The following is a 22,500-nucleotide window of genomic DNA, read 5'->3' on the forward strand; positions in this document are numbered from 1 at the left end:
ACAACACTACTGGGAAGATGTTTAATGGACTGATGAAACTCAGGTTGAATTATTTGGGAAGAACATGCAGCTCTATGTAAGGTGTAAAAAGGGAACTGCACCAACATGAAAACATCCCTAAGGTGAAGTAGGGTGGAGGGATCATGATTTGGGGCTTTTATGTCTCCGAACAGCTCGACATCATCGAGGGGAAAATAAATGATAAATAAAATAAATTCCCAAGTTTATCAAGGTCTCTTAAAGGATAATGTCAGTGTGGCTCCACCAGCTGAAGCTCAGTAGAAGCTGGTGATGCAGCAGGACAATGACCCTAAACACCAAAGTAAATCTACTACAGAAAGACTTCAAACAAAGGAAATCCACCTGTTGGAGTCAGACCCCAGTCAGAGTCCAGACCTTAACCCAGCAGAGATGCTGTGGATTGACCTCAGAGAACCACTCACAGCAGAGATCCTGAGAACACGTCTGAGCTGAAGCAGCTCTGTAGGAAGAAAGCTCCAAACTTCCTCCTGAACACTGAGCAGGTCTGATCAGCAGCTACTGGAGGAGCTGGTTTGAGGTTCGACCAGTTATTAAATTAATTCAGTTACCTTTTTCACCAGCACTGTGAATGTTTAATGGCTGCGTTTAATAAAGACATAAAACATTACTATTTGTCTGATATTAGCTCAGGGACACTGTGTCTGTTGTCTACAATTGTTACATAGATGAAAATCTGATCTAATTTTACGAGCAACCAATGATGAAAACCAGCTCAATGCGAAGGGACTTTTTCTTGCCACTGTAAATTCTGTGCCTGTGCTTTTAAAGAAACAGTGGCCTCGCTTGACCAGGCACATTTTGTAAACAGCGACATACTACCAGCAATTTTTGTCATGTAGAATCAAAGAAGTAATATCTCTCTCTGTTTCCCCATCTCTCCGACTGTCACTACTACTTACTGTCCCCCCACCCACTGCCACACTGTTGCAGGGAACTCAGCCTCACCTCTCCTCCTCTGTAGTCGGGCTGCACAACAAGTGTCTCTTTCTTCCTGCCACTTACAAAGAGCCACATTCATAAAGCTGAGCGAGAGAGGGAGAGAGAGAGAGAGAGAGAGGGAGAGAGAGGGAGAGAAGGAGAGAGAGAGAGAGGGAGAGAGAGCGCAAGCGTGAAGCACTGTTTCCTCAGTGATAAACGATCAACAAACCAAGGGAGAATGTTCGCGCCATGAGTCAAAGCCATGGGGAGTCAACGGTAAATGTTAGAATGTGTGTAGTGTACGTCTGCTTGTGTCCGTCCAGGATTGTGAACTGTCACCCTCCATTACAAAAACCAAAATACTTCAGTTCCAACTACAAACCAGTCTGACACTCATTAGTTGCGACTACATAGCCAGCCCGAGGAGACTGTGGAATGGGGTGTGTGTTTCTGTGGGCTCGGGCTCTCCTGTGCTAGAGCCCAAGTGGTAACTAACAACACATGCCTAAAAACAATTAGCAAAGGCCCACAGGCTCCTGAGTTAGCAGCAGGGAAGGATTGAGCTTGCAAACTCCTCAGCTACGAGTGGGGACGTGCGTGGACTGGTAAATGGGGCTGACGCCTCCCATCAGCCTGGCTGTGACCCTGGATGACTCTGTCAGCTCCACCAGAGCTCCAGTGGGGTGGTGGCGGAGGAGATTAACGCTGAGGTGAACCGACAAAAAATAAACAAGCAAATAAAATAAAATTAAAAAAAAAAAATGACAGACCAAAACTGATCCTGAATGGCTCCTTAACGTTTCAGAGGAATGTGATTTGGACACTTCCTCCCCGCAGTGAGGCCCTTCACAAAGCTTCTTTGTGGGTGGAGCAGTGATAGCAGCCTGCATACCACGGCTTTACTGTACATTCTTGTAGAGATACAGTATGAGAGCTACAACAGAGACGGAGCAGAGGATAAGGAGTACACCATGATTCATGAGGAGACCGAATTACTCGAATTACCTCCCTCCCCTCCCTGATACTAAGCAGAGTATCTGACTGCATGTTTCCTCACTGATAAACCCGAAATCCATGACAACCTTGGTGTGTGCAGAGAGCCCACACTGGCTGATGGCAGCAGGCCTGGACAAACATAAGAGACAACTGTCACAAGAGATTCTCTGCTCTGGACAGAGGCCACAGCGCTGCTCTCTTGTTCTCCTCCCTCTTGCTTCAAGGGATATTTATTCTTATACAGCATATTCTATTACAGCACTGTATTCGCCTGAAATGTTCCCATAATTAAACGTGTCACAGGTTTTAACTGTCCCATAATATGGCACAGAGATTAAGGAGGGAATGGGCTAATCATAGTCTGTGCATCAGGGCTAATACTGCAAGTGTACCAGTAAAAGCTACTGCTTCGGCATCTATTACCTGATTAAGACAGGTACAAGGTTAATGCACCTATTTAACTCCCACAGACATTTCATACTTTACAAATTTAGTCAACACAGTGGAAGTCACCTCATCTTAATGGCTTGTATCTGCAATTTAATTCGTTTTGTTACTAGCCAAAAAAGAGCTGGAGCAGAGTGGGCATTAATTAAGAGCTTTGCTTTATAGTTTACTGCAGCCAGTGCATGTAACCTGTTTTCAGTCTATAGTCATACCAGTGGCTCTATTAGACTGTGTTTTTGGTGCGGTGTTGCTTTGAGCTAAATGCTAACATCAGCATGCTAACATGCTCACAATGACAAAGGGGTTATTTGTGAGTTTTCTCAGCTGCCAAACATAGTTTCTTCACAGGAGCAGCGCTACACGCTTGAGTTGCTATTGGAAAATGACGAGATGGGCCAGGGCTAGCTGGTTAGCATGCTAACTTCAGTAGCAGCTTCACTGGCTCTGGTTGTCAGCCTCACCTCCGTGTTCACTCCAGCTTGTCTTGGCTGGATCAATGACTGGTCACTGGATATCAGACATGTTTACCATGTTGGCTTCCATCCAATCAGAGACAGGATGGTTCCAGGATTAGGTCAGCATTTCTTTAAAGGTTTGTGGCCTCCATGGCTCACCAGCTCCTCGGGTGTTAACAAGGTGTGGCGACATTCTCCCTGGGGTGCTGCAGAGTCTTCATGACAGACCTTATCAGCAGCTCTCCAGCCCTAACCTCCTGTCATGTCCTCTGTAGATCCACGTGCACCAAAAGACACAGTCCAGACCTCCTCCCACGCCTCCACCTCACCCCATCGTTCACTTAATTAAAGCACAATCCAGCTCACAAGGAGATGGCAGCTTAGCTCGTGTGATATGACAGCATTGTGTATGAACAATAGCAACATAAGAAACTTGGGGGAGTTGTCAAGTAAGATTTCCAGTTATTTGTCTCGCTGCCTCATTCGATCTCTCATTTTCTACAGGAAGGATCAAGTATCACCTGTGGTAGAGGAGAGTAGCAAACACTGAATCAGAGAAAAGGAGCTGAACTCACATCCCACAGATTAGCCAAATTTTTCAATATGACCTTGGCTTTGTAATGATATGCTGTGCTGACAGTGCACTTTCTGAAAACATTGCCTTTTCTGCAAGAGAAGGTTGCATTTCGGTCAGACCAATTTCCATAGGAAATGTATTGTATAGCCTCGGGAGTGAAGGACCCCACTGATCTCCATGTCTCCTGATCCCACAATGATGAAACAACTGAATAAATCATTGCAGCTACTGCCTCAGGAAACAACGGGCACTGAGTTTGAGTAGATTTATTTGCAATGACTCACCAACAGCCAAGTGTAGCACTTGTAATAAATTATGCCACTGGTTATCACAACTACAAAAGAAAAGGGATGTCTATTTCAAAAATGAAAACACGATTTAATATTACATGAAAATCCTGCTTTAATGTCTTAGTTCAAGGTTCCACCGAAGGAGTATGAGGATGCACCGTGCCTGCAGGCCTACCTCGAGGAGGAGCCGCGCTGAGAGAAAAATCAAACAACAAATCGCCACACGTGTGCTCTCCACAGACAATGCATTAGACACAGAGCGAGGCTGCACACCTCAGACTGCATGAAAACTGCACTGCTGAACAAATCTGGAGACCTGGAGGTAACCTCTGAGGAGCTGAGATTATACTGTCTGTGGAATTATCAAAACACTCCTGGACAACCTTATCAGCGAGGTTAGACTTGTTATCTTGATAAGGAACAAGACAAACATAGGGATATAAACCACTGGAGGACAAACATTTGCTAGTGTGTACTCTGTGTAAGATCCATCGTCAGCTACATTGCTGCATCATGTAATGCATGTTATCTTGGTCATGCATGAACATTTGATCTGGTGAATAGAAAGAAAGAAAAGCAAATACACAGAAAGTTTAGAGAAGAGAATCCCTGCAGAAAGTTTCATCTGACAACAAACGCACGGGTCTGAGACACGACTTAAAAATAATACAGTTTCACCTTAATTAATACACAAGTTAACATTCACAAAATGATGATCCCTTAGATGCCATGTGATCACATGAACTAATAATACCTTTGTTTTATATCAAGCCACAGGGGTTCATGATATATTATGCATTAATTCCTGTCTTTGATCACAATGAGTCATGTATTAGATATGCATCACTTCAGTATGCAGGGAGAACCTTTATTAAAAAATGCTGCGTTAAAGCGGACGTGTTGCCCGATCGGTGACACTGGGGTCATGAACTCATAGCCTGCTGGGTTCTTACCTTTCCAGGAGCTTTGGTCTTGTTGTTGTTATTGTGGGAAGCCAGATTGACGTCTTCATGGACGCGGTCCAGCAGCCACAGGAGGAACTCCAGGGCGTCATGTTGGGAATTGCCCCGAAACTGCGATCCATACTTGGACACTATAGTCTAGAGAGAGGAGAAACAGACTTGTGATGAAACTGTAATTCTTCTGCAGCTCCATAATCATGACAGTGTGGTTGATAAAGTGCCTTTTATGAGGCAGGAAAATGGTTCACTGCTGTTATGACTTCACAGAGAAACCTCCTGAAATCCATGAATATAATTATCCCATCCACATAATCCTACATTTTACTTCAGTGAAAAACAAAAACAGTAGAGGTTGGTTTAACTGGCTTTTGTTACCTGACAGCTTGTCAGAATTAAAGCCTTAGTCGATACCTGGAAAAGCCAAATAAACCTGCCTTCTTACAGAGTTCACTCACACTTAATGTGACTCTCCAGCACTACTTGCTTACTGGTTTTGACAGCCCGGGTGCGTTCTTTGGCACAGCTGAGGCACCTGAATGGGCAGCTCTGCTCCGGGTTCTCCACAGAACGCTGATCAGAGGAATCCTAGAATTGCAAATTTGCACTAACGCTGTTCACGCCTCCCTCATCTGCACCCAGCCCAGGCTTTTAACCAATGCAGTGTCATTTCAGATTGTGGTTTTCCAAAATCTGCCTTTGTTTAAGACGTAAAAAAAATATGCTTGTTAATAAAAGTTTTACTTTCTAAAAAATTGCCATCCCCTTTTTCTTCTTAAGAAACCAAATTTCAATATTTTTGACATATTAATAAAGATGTGAATACCTTTCTTCTTAAAAGTGGGTTGAAGACTACTTTAGCTTAGACACAGTATAATGTGACTTTAGATGTGAATGGCACCCAACTCAATTAGGCAGGAATTAACTGCATGAACCATAGCTGGCAGCCTGGAGAAGCACAGGCAGTGATGAGAGATTATAGCAGAGGGAACAGATGACTGTAATCATTGCTTCATAATCCACTAATATGTGAAATGGCTCTTATAACTATTACAGCATAACGTGTTGTAGGATGTCTGACGATGAAGCTAGAGCCCTGTCGCTGAAGATGCTGGCTGTTTGAATAAAAGATAGTGAAGAAACATAAACTCAAGTCAACTTCGCCTTCAAAGAGAGAGACGTTCAGAGGAGCCAGGACTCAAAGTACAGAGATGTAGTTACCGACAGAAGTGAAAAGTGAACATAAAAATTCATAAACAGATAAAAACTGCTGGTGGAGTCTTGGCAGAGCGATAAGATTTCTAATCTCCTCCTCTGATCTTGTCTTGAAAGTGAAAGTGAAGCCTCCTCTGCCTCAGAGATCTCAAAGGGGTCAGAAAGTGTTGTCTTCCGACACTGGATCCTCACGATAATCGTTAAGATAGGTTTGTCACAAAATATGAAAAGTTAACAAATACAGAGCTACGGCTTTAAATGGACAGTTGTATGTCATTGTACTTTATTATTAGTATACATCATCACTGCACTGTTAATTGTGCTTTTTGCCCTTAAAAATGACTAACCTCTGATTCTGGCAGTGGTGGAAAGTAACTAAGTATATTTACTCAAGTACTGTACTTTACGTCATCATTTCCAATTTATGCTTCTTTATGCTTCCAATAATATTGTAAGGCTGCTCAATTATGGCAAAAATCATGATTATTTAACATGGTAACTCATTGACTTTGGAAACATCACACATTTACTGAAAAAAAAAAGTGTAAGCGTGTAAGCAATACAACACATCAACCCTGGCAGCACACTTGTTGGTAATATCTAATATCAAGCACTACCAAAAAGATTTCAAAGCAAAAAACGCTGTGTCTCTGGAGCTTTTCTGGTCATACGTGATATAAATTAAAATATCTCTACCTACTATATATAGAAAAATATATAAATATATATAGAAAACGTCTGAACCAGGTGAACTAGGAAACTGCTCAAGATGGGTAATGTTTCATACGTTGCTAATGTACTAAACGTACCCAGGAAGTGGCTGGAGGGATGGTTTTTGTAGGGGGGGGGGGGGTGAAATTTGTTATGAAAAAGAATCCAGCACAATTATTGTTTTATCTGGATTATCTTGTTTCCATAATCGTTGATTGCCAAAATTAAAAAGGAAATTAACAAAATTTGATTAATCGCTAAGCCCTAAAATATTGTACTTTTTACTCCTCTACTTTTATTTGATGTTTATTTTGATATCTATGAGTTGGTAACAGCTCCACCAAACAGTGATTTTCCCCTCTAAATGTCTCACATGGTTTCATTTCAATAAACGTTCAAGTGACCCACTGTCTCACCAAAAATCAAAGATTAGGGAAAAACTTAAGAAAGATTTGTGAATCAGAACTTCCCCATTAATCATCTGATGATCCCTCAGACTGATCTGGTGATCCTGTATATAAAGGGGTTGAAACTAGCTCCACCTCCAGCTGCTACATCAGTAACATGCTGCTGACTCACTGATGCTTCAGTGTTAATGTATTAATACTGTATTACGGTATTAATCATCTAATGATTTATTGTTACATTTGAATGTAACAATAAATCAGTCAGAGGAACCAAACCAGTTTGGTTTTGTTTGTTTTTTCACTTGTGATGGAGTACTTTTACATTGCTGTATTGGTACTTTTAGTACCAATACAGCAATGGTACTTCTTCCACCACTGGATTCTGGGAAGTCGTAAGTTTGCACTGTATTTACAGCCTTAAACGTGTATTCTCTTCATGTAGATGGTATATTTCCAACATGCACACATGGTTTATATAATGTATAGCTCTGTAATGTGGCCTCCACACTGTGAAATTGAAGAACTATCATATGAGATTATAACAAATGTTTCTAAATCAGTCTGACTGGAGAAGATTCAATATAGTACATGTAGCATATCTTTTTTTAAAGTGATGCTCTTGAAACATTCAGGCTTTGTGAAGATGATGATAAAAACCATGAGAGACATGGACACGCACTAACCTTAAGTTGTTGTGCAGCTAGTCATTACAGCAAAGCAATAACAGTAATTACCAACAGCCTTTTGAAGGTGGCAATTGTCTCAGTGATATAATTGCGGGTGTGGAAAGTGCTCTGTGCTTTTTATTGCTCTCTGTGACATAATGGCCACTGGCCAGTTTATAACCATTTAACTAAACAATAAAGAGAAAATTAGAAAACACTCCATCTATCCTCTACATCATTTAGCCAGTGGTGAATATTTCAACTATTTACCTGTTACTTTTAGCTATTTCAACTCCATTACTGTTTAACTATTTCAGCTGTTTAATATACGTGGCTATTTCATCCCAGAACACTTACTTTCAGCTAAGTGCAAATATTTCAACCATTCATTCATTAATGTTTAGCAAGGTAACAATTTTCATCTCTTTTATTCATTACTTTTAGATAACTAACCTACATTTACATTAGCCAATGTTAAAGACGCCCGCTGATGAAAATCAAGTCCATATGGTGTTTTTATAAAATACAAAGACACATCCCTAACCCATTCCACATTAGAACTGCAGTGAAACCTGAGACCTGGTAGGTACACAGAGAGAGAGTTTACATTAGCACAATCACAATAAAAGATGCTATCTATGCTAACCGTTCTGATACATCTCCTTGTGCCTGATTTTGGTCACAACAAACTCCTCAAAAACTCCTGAGTCTGAGTCTGACTGAGGCTCAAACACGGGGCTGAATCTGTCTGATGTTTCCTTCACTAACTATCCTCATACTCTCTGCTGCTCCACCTGTCTCTTCCACCAAGCGCAAGCAGTGGTGCTGGTGGGTGGGGCACAAGGCCTGAACCAGAGTTTCTCAATGAGGACGTAAGGGTTAGCTAACTATTTCAACTGTTTATAGCCAGACCATTTAACTGTTTAACTCAGCTATCTAGTTCAACCGTTCCTCCTTGACTTTGACATTTAGCTAATGTTAACTATCTCAGCCATTCACCCTCTACTTTTAGCTGACTATTTAAATTGACTATTTAGATTTTTCCTCTCATTTTTAACTCTTTCAACTATTTATTAGGACTGCACAATTGATTGAGATATAATTCAAATCCCAAAATGGCCAAGTGCAATATTCAAATTGCAGGAGCTGCAATTTTTTTTTAAAACAACATTGTTGTGCGTTGTGATCCTACAGTGATGCTCCCTCCTGCAAATCACATCATTATATTTATCCCTGACCGTTTGAACTGTCTATCCATTCCTGTTAGCTGTCTATTTTACATACTTCTCTGCTTGTTTGCTAGTTTTCATGCAGTGTCAATTGTAACCATTACAAATTAACACGGAGACAGCAAATACTGTCACATACCTCCCTAAATAAACCCATCAGTGTAGACGGTAGGGAGGAGGACACTCCTGTTCAGTCATCCCGCCTGCTCACCCTGACTCCCTTCTTTCTCAGGCCTCTCTTGTTATGGAGACGGATAAATTGGCTGTTGAGTAACTGTTTGAGTTTCAGGGGTTGTCCCTGCTCAGGCCCCTCTGTGCAAACACACCATCCTTCCAGGGGGGAATCAGAAAACGCACGAGAACTGTCCAGATCAAAAGCACACATCTGCTTCCAGGTTGAAGAAACTCGACCAGAGACACATCTGTGAGAGTGGAGGCTCAGGACACACTGACTATGTAAAATATCACAAAGCAACAAGAAGATTTATAAAAACTGTTTCCCTCCTCCACCTCTCTCGTCTTACAAGCCAGGTGGTACTGGAATGTGGCAGAGCGCCAGGTATTCGGCAGGACTCTGTTGTTTTGTTTTTTCTCCTCACTGGGACTCTGCAGCCAGCCGACCTGTGAAGAGGCCACCGCTGATTCATTAACTCTGAAGAACTTTAGATCAGACGAGTGTGACTCCACATCTACGGGACAGGTGTACACGAACGACATTATTCACTTAAAACAGAACACAACGCTGCGCTGTAAACGTTCTGTCGAAAGGGTAATTGTCAAAAAAAGAGCTCCTGTCAAGACTTCCTCTTTCATCGTTCCTTATCAAAATTCATGTGATGTGAAGATGGGTATGAAAGGTACTGCTTTTAAGTCTTTTTAATCTGGCTGCTTTAGCTGTACCTTTGCAATGCCCTCATGGCTGAACACCTGACTTTCAGAGGCCTCCACAGACTGATAATCAATTTACAAAAACAACACACTAATTGGGTCATGTAAACAAAGACCACTCCTTTTCACAGGGTTGTTTCTGAATGCTTTGCGCTGTCTGGAGTTCCTGCAACTTGGAGCCAATTTAGCCCGTCAGACACAAGCCTTACAGCTATCTGGTTATTTTACAAAGCCTCCCTCCAGGCAGCTGCGGCATTACTCAACAAGCAATTTCAGAAGGCCTCGGCTGCATGAACTCTGGACCTCTTATGGTCACAAACCATATCCAAGAGGGACAGCAGAGTGTGTGTGTGTGTGTGTGTGTGTGTGTGTGTGTGTGTGTTGTAACATGGGAAACATCTCATCACATACACGTGGGAGTGTTCAGTGTTTTTCTTTTAATCTGTCTTTTAATCTTGGCAAGATGTTTCCATGCTGTTCCCCCTGATTGTTGTCCGGGAAATATCTGATATCAGACTCCTATGAGGTAGGAGGGGAATGAAAGTGTGGAATTGGGGATTTGTTGGCAGTAAGAATCACGGCTGACAGAATTTATTGTAACAGGGGAGTTGAGTTTTTCAGAGACCACGACAGATGGGAGAGCAAAAGAGAAAGAGAGAATAAATTGATTCTGACTGTCAACGCTGCATTTCATAGGCTGCACTTAATTGGCTCTTGCCTTCCTCATTACAATACATTCAGATGTGAGAAAAGACGTTCAAGTACCTATACAGTAGGGGTCAAGATATTCCAGTAGCCATACTTGTACCCTTTTCTTATGGAGTAATTAGCATTTCCAAGAATAGCTCCATTGTGGAGTTTCTTTGTTCGCTGCTCTATATTATCTCCTTCTTGCTGTGAACTATGGCTCAGAGAAATCCAGAGCAAAGAGCTGCAGGCAGATAAAGTATGGTTGCTTTTCTCCCCCTATCTCCAGCGTGGGCAGAGTAGGAAAGCCTGAGGGTCTCCTGATAGGACTGTGTCACAGCCCCTGATCCTCGGGGGAAGGAAGATTTCTTCAGTGGAAAGTAAATCTTCTCCTTCCTGTGCCAACATACTTTGAATCACAGCATAAATAAATGGTGTAATGCACAGTTTCCCAGTCACCTGTACCCGCCTCACTCTCCATGCTGTAAGAGGAAATAAAACACTGGTTTATAGTGGTGCACAGAGCTGCCTTTAGGGAACCTGGGGCATCATTAACTTAAAAATCATCACAACCCTGCTGTTCACAAGATGATGCCAACAGGGCGAACCTTTCCCTTTTCTTTTTGTGTTTAGTGTCATGACAGTGGGTCTGACCCTGCGCCCTCAGACAACGAGCAGCAGCCTCATTAGCACCTGAAGTCACATGACAAACTGTACATCTGTTCCCACCTGTGGGAAGAGAGTGGTTGTTAAACTATTGGGAGGTGTAGTGAATGACGTAAGATTTGTGACTCTCCTCTTTTGTCTGATCATTACATCCAGACTACTCTGCTCTTCATACTGCTGTTTATGGCCTTCTGTCTGCAAAACATGTGATTATGTTATGACTGCAGCAGCTTATTCTGCACTTCAGTTAATGATAATACTGACCCTGTAATACTGCCACTACCTTTTAATATTACCCCATGTGTTAGTGTCATTACAGAGCTCCTATGCTCTGTAATAGACTGTGTTTCATGGCTGATGTGTACTTCGGGTACCTTGAAGTCCACAGACAGCTGTGGTGTGTACTCCAGAGTCCACAGAGCCCTCACAAGTGATGCCAACTGCTCCGTGACTTCTCCCTTGGCAAGCCGCGTCTCGTCCCCCTCCACCACCCCGTTCATTCTGCTGTGAGTCAGGTCCAGCTTGTACCGCTCCAGCCCCAGGTACTCCGCCAGCAGGTCGGTGTTGCTCAGACACTGGACCACGGCGTTCATGAAACAGGTGTTCCCGTGGTTTTTCAGCCCCAGGACACCTGGGATTTTGTCTCCGTATTGGTAAAGTAGCTTTTCTCTGCCGATGCACAGAGAAGACGACGTGCTCGAAGTGTTTTTCGCCACTCGATCCCAAGACACCTGAACATCCTCTTTGATAATTCCTGAGCTGGCGCTGAGGGTGCAAGGTGCGCCATTCCGAAAGCCCCCATCGTCGTCCTCGGCGTCCTGCGCGTCCGTGTCTCCAAAGTGGGTGAAAGTGCCCAAAGTTTTGATGATTCTGTTCATGAAACTCCCCACAGACTTCAGCGGCTTCTTTCGGAAAAGCTTCCCGGATTTCGGCTTCTTTTCTTTGCGCTTGTCCTCCCTCGGTGTCGGCATGTCCTCCTTGACTCTGCTCTGTCTCTCCATGGCAGCACCTCTACGCCCTCGCCGGTTTATTCTGAGCCTGATAATTGTGTGAATTCCGGCGCCGGTGTGTCACTTCTCCGCCAGTGTCCCCTGTCCGGATCGCAGAGGGAAAAGCGCACAGAGGTGACACCATCGCGGAGCCAGGAGGCACAACAGCACACTGTTATTCCAGCCTGCGCTGACAGCAAACCTTCCTCATCCATCCCAGCACTTACTGAAGGCGTTCATTATCACTCCGACACCGCGGCATCTCGTCATGCCCGGCACAACTAGAGCCGCCCCGCCGTCCAGCTGCAGCACTGAGCGCCCCCCTCCCACCGCTCCCAACTTCGCCTGGAAAAGGCTTGTGATTGTGTGACTGCCCCCTCCCACTTTCCAGCACATGGAGGGGATAAGAGAGAGCACTGTACACTGGATTCATGTCCATCCCGGCATTGACTGGCACTGGCTCTGGTTTCACCCCTTAAAAACAGTACACAGACCTAAGTAAAAGTACCACTATTGTGTAAAAGTACTTCATTACAAGCAGCCAACTTACTTTCATTCAAAATCTAATTTAAGTAAAATGAATCAGTTATTGTCAGATGAAAGTATTTAAACAATCAAAGTAAAAATGTCCCTATGGATGATATATTATTATGTCATTGTTATGTTGTTAAAATGCATCAAATGACATGTAACTGTTGTAGCTGGTTGAGATGGAGCTACTTTAAACTACTTTATATACAGTTAGGTGGTTCAGTCCAGTGGTGCCCAGTTTAAGTGTGGGCCCTCCAAAGGGTCACAAGATAAACCTGAAGGGTCATGAGATAATTAATTGGGCGGGGAAGACCAGGGGTAGTTGCAACAGGGGACAGTTGTAAAACTTCTAATTTCTCCAATCAGGAACAAGTTAGGAATCACCTGATCCACTCCACATGCTCAATTTAGTCCTTATTTCACATGTGAGGAAGTAAACCCTGTGGCAAAACCCATTTTGAGGTAAGAAAGTAATTTTAATTAACTTCATCTATTTTTGTGATAACATTTCCTGCTTTGTAGTTTAATTCTTCAAACTTAAATCAACCATGCATTTTCTTTTCTGTAGTTATAGTTTTTATTACATTTTGAACTCAATGGCTTAAAAGAGCTCCAAGATACAGACAGACTGAAGAAGAATATCAGAATTTCTGAGAAACAAAATCTTTTTCAATTGTTTTTTAACTTTTCTACAGTCTTGCTTTTTAGGAAATATTTGCTATTCTTACTTCTTTGAGACTCAAACAGTCATTCAAATTAAGTGAAACTGCACAGCTCAGACATCAGAAACATGACAGGGGTCCCAGCTGTCACAACTGTCCTGTAAATGTTCACAAACCACTGGTTTAATAAAAATTCCACCACAGATCAGTGTGATAACCGACATCAACACTAAATGCATCACAGAAAAAGAACTGTAAAAAAAAAACAAACAAAAAAAAAAAACATGAATAATCCTTTGCCAAAAAGTTTGATGCAGTTTATGTTGTGATGAAAATCCCTGAGTCATTTTGAGGTTCTCACAAAAAGTGCTGCGCTTGCATCACTGCATCTCTTAGGGAGAATCCCCTCATCCCTGTGCTATCACAACCAAACTGTCAATGATCTGTTTTGTGAAAATGACATCAGCCACCTGTGTTTGATGTTTTAAAATCAGTGAGCTCCTTGTTGATGCCTGTTGTCAGCTTCTCTATGGGCACTGCCAGTGAATAAAAGACTGTCTAATGCACCGATTCCTGCCAATTCAGAATAAAAAGAGAGCATTTGTGCGTGTGTGCGCGTGCGTGCCTGAGAGTGAGAGTGACCCCAGCATCCTACTGACAAAATTCATTAGCTAAACCTTGAAAGGCATTTATCACAGGTTACAGTTTCCAGGATTATTGCAGGATCATTCCTGGGGCATGAAGTAGGAGAGCGGCACTGCTCATCTCCTTTACTCACTACATAGATATGTCTAATCACACACCACTGTCTCACTAACACTAAAAAACTGCAGATTTATCACAGCAGTGAGCTAAAGCATGACTAACCCTCCTCCTCACCTCAAATGCAACCTGAACACTGAGCCAAGTGTGTGTGTGGAAGGGGAGCCTCCTACTCTGCTTCCCTTCAGAGTGGTGCTGGTGATGGTGTGGAGTACCTGCTGGTGTTGTTGTTGTTGCTGGGAAGCAATAATCCTACCAGGAGACTCAATTTCAAGAAAAAAGGCTTTAGAGCAAAGTCAATAATATTCAGGTTTGCACTCAGAGCACTACAAATGAATTTGAAGGCCTGTATACAGGCAAGCCTCACCAAAGACACTCTTTCCCTCCATCGCCTGCCTCAGAGAGGAGGAGGCACATCACAATCTTCTCTCTTACACAACATAGACCAAACATGCCTCCTGTTCTTGTGAACCAGCAGAGGCAAACTATTAAAGGCTCTGAAAACTTTTTTCCCCCTCAGTCAGCTTCTCACCATAAGTGATGTTATCTGGCATGAACATAAAATCTTTTTCTAAAGTTAGAACAGCTTTGTTCATTTGACTGAAGACATTTCTGTATTTGTGTTGTTGACTGCATCTTCTCGCTGGTTTGAAATGGACGGAGGTCAGTAGGATAAAACGTGATGTCACATGATTCAATGCACTAATCAGGATTTATCAAAACTTGAATTCAAATGTTATGACAGTTGTGGTATTTACTGCTAATGTTGCCAGGATACTATCAATCATATCTGATCGAACACGCCCACACAGTCCTGATGAAGCAGAGGTTTTGAACATTAAACTCAATCCAGTGGTATGTGTTAGGTTTATCTGATTGTTGCTTAACTAATCTCATATATTTGATGTGAAAGAGAAATAACTGGTTTGTTTTTAGGGTTAGAAATTTTAACTTGCCTGAAATGTGCTTCATATTTAGTCCCTCGTGCCAGTTGTGTCCAGTAGTTGTGGGACATCAGGAGCCTCCACGGTGAATGTAGATCCCTCCTGCAATGGACAAAGATGATGCATCCAGAAGTGATCCCACTCAGACACAATGACCCCAAATAAAATTTAAGGCTCCATTTGGCCAGGAGAAACTAGGTGAATTTCGCTGACATTTGCTGGCTTGACTTTTGAATCAGTCCTCCTTTCTAAGCTAAATCCAGATTCTTGATGAATTCCCAGCCACAACAAACCAGAGCCATTTGCCTTCAGGCATTTTTTTTACAGTCATTGACAGCAGAAGAAAGATGTAATCAAACTATGAAAAAGTCATGAACTGGGATATTTTCATCACTCTGCAGTAAAAGATGAAACATACAATTATTTACACCTCTGCAGTAATGGCCCAGTGGCACCTCTCTGCTGCCACCATCTATCATATAGAGGTGAGCTCTTTGTAGCAGAGCAATAACCACGCTGGGTTTGGCAGTTCTCTCCATCTTGTTGTGGCCTCGTCTTTCAATTGTTATTTGATGTTATTTTTAGAGAAATTATGCATTTCTGTTTCAAAAGGCAGGTGCCTTTTAATATTTCTCCTGCAAAGATGATTTCTCTCATAACACCCAAATCTAATTTCATGTCATATAGCAGTTGTTCCCTGGCAAGTTGCAGCAGAAAAGGGAGGTGCAGCATCATACAGACATACAGTAGATGCATTTTTTCATCTATGTGTGGCCTATATTTTATTGTCTTTGATGTGAGGAACATCTCATACAAGCCTTTGAACATTCATGTGGTATCAATTCAAAGTTATGATAATACAAACTGAAGAGATGGTAAGGTGTATCTCTTTCTGCAGCATATATATTTAGATCAGTGCTGCTGCATTGTGGCCCACTAGTTAAGTAATGTTCTGCCCATAAATGGAGAGGTAATTCGCCTCTGTGACGCTCCTCTCTACAAAGAAGGAAATGTCATCCCCAAAGATGAAGTAGGCAACAGAGACCATCTGGTCGCCTGAGTCATGTTTGCCGCCTGGTCCGGGAACAAACACTCCCTTAGTTGAAAGAACAATGCACTATCACTGTCACACTGTCCTTGCGACAGTAAAATACAACCAGAGGCAAGAGCACACAGTGTCACAGAGGTTTCGTAGGTTTTGCACATTTACTACAACTAAACTTAGATGTAAGAGAACACCTCTGTTTCCTTCATTAATGATGTCCTGCTTTCTGCCTGAGAGGAGTGGACAGTGCTGATCTGTGTTTTCCAGGACCGCCTGACTCCTCACAAAATGCCGACACAGACAGACAGAGTGAGGAAACCACATACCCCAGGAGGAAATCAATACCACTTCATATATTTTTACTGCACTGTCTTAATATGATGTTCTACACAACTTTGTCAAGGTTTAACAAGATGATCGCCTTCATCAGAGCTAAAGCAATTTTACCATTCCTGTGATGTGAACTAGTTTTAGCAGAAAAGAAACAGAAGGGGTTGAGTGGGCGAGTTCTGGCTTCCACCGGGTCCCAGATTATGCAGGCCCCATCTGAGCTGGCAATAACACATTCCTTGTCAGTGCCTTTAATCTTAATGCAGTTGGCAGAGGCCTTATGCTTTCTCATGGATTCTAGGAGCTTGTGAGTCTTGGGCAGGATCTCTCACACACAAGCAAACGCACACACACACCTGGACGGAGAATAGACAGCCTTTGGCTTCACAGCACACCCGAGGTAACTGACACAGAGTGTGGAGCCCAGGCTACAGAGCTATTTCTATTCATGGCCTATTTTATCCACGACCAGTTCTATTTTCACTATATCTGAACTGTTATCAGGAAACTAGACACACATGCAGCAAGGCACCAAAAAAAAGCTCACATTTAGCACCAAAGCAGAACTGAATATAATTCCTGCCACATGGGCCTGTTGTCTAATCATGAATATTACAATTTTATTTTTTCTAAAATCCCTGGCTGGGTTTATCTCTCCTCCTCCCATCCCTCATTATTCTCCTGCTATCTCGGGTTGTGGCAACAGCTGTCAATCCCAGGCTGTGGGTTGTGTTAACAGGAGGCATCCTCTGTCCCTGCTCTAGAAGTAAACACATGAATCTCCCATCATTCCTGGCTGCAAGCACACAGGTGCTGGCTGTTTGTTTGTATGTCCATATGAATCGATGGAGGAAATCTTTTTGGAGAAAATTATTAACATGAAACATTCAAAGAAACAACTCCTGCCAGCATCTGCATGTTGAATGAAGTCGTGAAGGATGAACTGTGAAAAGGTCACCAGATTTTGAAGGTCATACTTTGCATAGCAGTTTTTTATCAGCAGTGAAAGCTGCTAATAAAAGTATGAATACATCTATGAGAAAATCTGAAGGATTTGTAATTCTCGGTAGTTCCACTGCAAAACATCTCAAAAGACAATAACACCAATATTTTACTGCATTGCTCTTATAATTTAAGAGAATGAGTTTAAAGAATAAAAACAGGCACTCTACAAAAATTAGAGGCCAGTCAATACTTCAGTGCACAGACTGCAACTTCAAATGATTATGCTATGCCTCCCTCTACTGGTGAATTTTGAATATAAATGCAACTATTTCCATTTCAGAGAATGACAGTGTGAATATTTAAAAGATGATGGTGGTGCTGATGATCAGTCACATCCACAACAAACCACCACTCACAGCACCAGCACTGATACAAATGACATTACTGACTTTGTAATTTTGGCTGGATGGGATTAACTCTCTGTCTGTGCAGGTGAAGGGGAAGATTTCTGCTGACTCAGTATGTCAACCATCTGGTGCTCTAACACCTGCAACCTCAAACTGCTGATACTGATTTCACAAGGACAGAAATGTTGCATTTGACCTCATTATTTAAAGCAAAATGCAAGAGTGGATCTCATTTTAGACCCTTGTTGCTGGAATAATCTTACTGAGCTCTAGAGTTGGTCAAAGAAAGGAGGCATTCCTGAAATCTTTGACGTTACTTAAAAAACAAATCAGGAGCAGGTAGGGGAGTCAGGAAACAACGGCTAATCACTATATTTCTGCCAGCTGACTGCTCAGTTGCATCAATTACAACAGGCCTGGTCAATCAAGTCATATTTATCTCAAAGCTAGAACTACCACATTGAGGTTGTATTCTTCTGCCACTCAGACTAGTTTCAGATTATATCCCTGTTTATCCAGAGTCATATAAAATATTAACCATTGTGAAATTTTGACGTATTTGTTTTGAGTAACAGCTAAAAAGTGTTATGTGAGGTCACATTGACCTTTGACCTTTGAAAACCAAAATCTAAATCAGTTCATCCTTGAGTCCAAAAGAACATTTGTGCCAAATTTAAAGGGATTCCCTTTAGTTCTCAAAGATATTGCGTTTATAACACCCAAATGATGTTCTGTGAGGTAACTGTGACCTTGACCTTTGACCTTTAGCCACCAATATCTAATCAGTTTGTCTTTGAGTCCAGCTGAACATTTTCACCAAATTTGAAGAAATTCCCTCAAGGCCTTACAGAGATACTTTATTAACAAGGCCAAACCTGTTTTTTGTGAGGTCACTGTGACCTTGACGTGGAGGAGGAATCCTTCACTGTGGTCATATCTGTGTTTTTGTATGGCATCTATATATTAATATCCTTTTTATGAGTTACCATTAAATTGGATGCAGGGCTGTGCAACACGAAGCGAGATCCGCTCTCTGGCTGTCTGTGGGTTATCAGCCTAACCTGGGCCGTCCTGGATTGCCTGTATCACAGCTGGCTCTGTAAACTCTGGGTTTACCTGTCCGCCTACAGGTGTGTTCATGTGAAAGAGATGGAGCTGTTAATCAGAGGCAACATTTTCTGAACCATGAACAAAGTGATTCATATGATGTGAGATCAATAACTGAGTACATTTTGTTACATTAACAGCAGAAAGTAAACTGTAAACAATATGATCACATTACTAGAACAGAATAAGAAGCTGCCATACTATCAGAACACACTAAACATATACTGTAAATAAGTGCAGGAATGATTTATAAGTGTCTTTAGCATAGATTAAGTATTTTTTCCTCTTTGTCTGATGATGAACAAACTATTGTGAAAATGTGACACAAATAACTAAGTAGTTCATATCTGATGAACGGTGTGTAGATTTTTTTCTAATTAAAGACAACAGAGGGTTTAGTTTTAATTATCACAAAGTCTCCTCCTGTTACTCTGACCTGCATAAGAATGTAAATAAATTTAGCACAACTAAAATGCAGCTAAAATCATAATTAAGTGGTTATTCAGTCGTAAACGATCCACTCATTTGTTTGTTGCAAGCTCTGTTTTAAAACCTAAGTAACAAATGGAAAGCCTGGAATGGCAAAATAATTCAACTGATCTAACTATTAATCTTTATTTGTCACGAGATCCCGATGACTCAGTTTTTCCAGTGATCTGATTGGTCAGTGGTCGCGCTGTTGATGGGTTTTGGTTTGACCCTCTAAAGTTCAGCTGCTCTGGAGCTGGTTACCCTGCAGCGGGGGTTACCATGGTGACCCACCTCTGTTAAAAGTAAGACAGCTTTGTGATACAGGAAAACTTGTGTTAAGCCCAAAGATATCAGGGTAACAACCCATTAATCTCACAGGTGTCAAATCTGAGAAAGAACTTTATAAGTCAGATGTTTGATTTCACTACATGATGTTAAATGGTCATGCACAGAACTGTTTGATCCACTTGTATTCTCGCTAAATCAATAATTAATGCAATGTCGTAATTCAGTGTTTAGCCTTTAAAACATAGTCAAAGCAGAGTCTTTGATCCTGTGACTTTTCTTATGTTTGATGCAACAAACTTAATAAAATGTCTGTGTTATGGTCATAATTCTTAGGAGAACAAGTCTGGCTTCAGAAAAACACTTTAAGAGTCATTGAGCAGCTTAACCAAAGCCTGGTCTTGAAATCCATTAAAAATTTATTGGACGATGATGATAGCTGCTCTGGTACTCCTTATCCAACTTGGCTGAACTTGAGCTAATCTTCAACAAAGGGACGACATCCAAGAACGAAGCCAGGATGACCGAACCTCTTCTCAGAAAAGTCTCATATCACTGCCAGAGTCAATATCTGCATTTGTTGACCATGTACACAGACAATATATGAAAATAATATGCATTATTTTTGTGCATTTGTTGACTTACTCACTCTATATTCATTCTCTTCTACTAAATCTCAATAGAAAATCAATAACTAAGTAACTAAGCCACACTGGTGATTACCAGTGTCATGTTTTCCAGCCTCAGTTACCACCTGGGCGTTAACTCTGAACAGAACAGACTTTCTTGAGCTGGTGATGAGATATACTACTTTACAAACCTCCTGAATTTATATAACATGACATTTCTCACATTATATGATCCTGCTTCTTGAGTACATAAAATACAGCCTCGGAGACTGACATGGAAGGTGTGGACCCGTTAGAATAATTTCATATGCAGCTGGGAAGTTGAATACAGTCTGAAAGTAGTGTAAAATACCATATAGGCAATTTCTCCTGTGGAAACTTCATGGCAAATCAATGACAGTGTAACTCATTCAATATATTAAAGTGATTTTCATTGATGCTATACTTATACTGGAACAACAATTTTAACTTCCTTGCCTCAAAAACAGTGCTTTCAATTAGAATAGAAAGCATCAGCATTTTAAAATGCATTTCATCTTTTACTTTCATCTTCATCTTTCTACCATTACCTCTGGTGTAGTAAATAAACTGAAGCAGTGATTTCATAGTCCATGATATATCTTAATAGCTGTAAACCAACAGGATAAGAGAGCAAAAAAAAAAAAAAAATCTACTGCAAATCATGTCTGTTTTTTCAGACATTTCCTTTGCTTCCTCAAATTAAAAAAGGTCAACAAAACCTTTTGTGCCATAACCCACACAGTATTACACAACCAGAGATGATGGGTCGCATGTAAACATGGATTTTAAGCAGAAACAAGCCAAAAAGATGGGAACCTAACATACAGTCTATGGAACCTGTTGATCATCGAGTGAGCACCTATTGCAGTAGGTTACAAGCTACAGTACATCCAGGTTGTGGGGAAACTAAGAAACACTGGCCTTGGTTTGTCAGCAGCTAAGCAGATAAAAAGTTGCTCTTAATTAGATATCATTACTTTTCTTACATTTTAAATGTAGTTTAATTTAATTTAAATTTAAACTTGGCACTAAAAACTAGAAACAGCAGTTTGACAATTTGTAAATTGACTGAATTACCAGATCGACTAGATGTTTGTGTGTTCTGTATTAGCCTGTGTGTGTTTCAGAATATTTGACATTTTCTAGCCTTTCAGCTCAGCCCGCTGACTCGCTGCTTCCGGGTTTGGAATCAGCCTGATGTGATGCACCTGTCACACCGGGGGGCTCCGTCGCCAGTAGAAGGTAACGCTTGTCCAAAACCTCTTCGCCGTTAAAATACAGCAGGCCTTTTCTAACGGAGCTCACTGTGACTGCGGAAGAAGCACAGGTGTGGATAATAACATCACTGATGGCTGCTTCGGTTTCAGGGACGTGCTGGCCACGGTTTGTGCCTGTCATCTGCTAACACTATGGTCATTTTAGAGACATTGCCAGGGCCAGCGAGCACTCTTCATTAATGTGATCAGTAACACCTGCTGCTAAGAACGCCCGCTCGTTTACAGTCTGGATTATCAAGCCGAGTAACATAATCTGCTGATTTTCTCATGCGGTAGAAAACATATGAAGTTACAACTCGATAAACTTTGAAACTGTATTCCACTCTGGCCAGGAAACATGGGTAAACTGTGCACAAGGTATATACAGTCTGTATTTCATAATGTTTGAAGAATTTAGTTTCATAATGTAAATTAGTGTATGTATAGCATTCAATTCAAATATACCTTGGTGTCTAAAATGTGCAGTATTTTGATATGCAGGCGCATATTGTGGTGCAAAATGTATTTACAGGGGTCAGCTTCTATACATGCATGGAAATGTTTCCTGCACAATTATGACTCGTTTTGACTTATAAATGTACACATGTATAAAATAAATAAGAGAAATACACATGATAAAATGTCTTGTTTTTTTATTTGCAGGATGGTGTTGTGTTCCCCTCCACTTCAAACAGAGCTAGGAGACTCCTTATATTGGCAAGGACCCTTCTAATGACAAGATCAGGATGAGTTCATGTTTTAGATTAAGAGGCATTGTTTGAATGTTTTATATATTGCATAGTTTTCTGAAACTGGTGCGTTAACACTGCTAGGTCTTTCTCCAATGACTGTCCCACTGACTGCACTCTCCCCGTCACTGGCCACCTCAGCTGTCTTCTTCTTCTTCTTCTTCTTCTTCTTCTTCTTCTTCTTCTTCTTCTTCTTAATTTATTTATTTATTTAC

General features: G+C 41.5%; 1 protein-coding gene across 1 annotated transcript in view; it reads right to left on the bottom strand.

The window, feature by feature from the left end:
* usp43b (ubiquitin specific peptidase 43b) overlaps positions 1-12,895 on the bottom strand; it is a 74,071-nt gene extending 61,176 nt beyond the window's left edge. Inside the window, exons 1-2 of the mRNA XM_071474469.1 lie at positions 11,527-12,895; positions 4,679-4,825 (exon numbers count right to left, since the gene is read on the bottom strand). Coding sequence (XP_071330570.1) covers positions 4,679-4,825; positions 11,527-12,153 — 774 coding nt within the window. The 5' untranslated portion in view covers positions 12,154-12,895. The remainder of the gene's footprint in view (positions 1-4,678; positions 4,826-11,526) is intronic.
* Positions 12,896-22,500: the final 9,605 nt, after the last annotated feature.

The sequence above is a fragment of the Trachinotus anak genome, unplaced genomic scaffold (assembly GCF_046630095.1).
Source record: "Trachinotus anak isolate AG129_WGS33_773 ecotype Australia unplaced genomic scaffold, CSIRO_AGI_Tana_v1 ptg000003l, whole genome shotgun sequence".
NCBI lineage: Eukaryota > Metazoa > Chordata > Actinopteri > Carangiformes > Carangidae > Trachinotus > Trachinotus anak.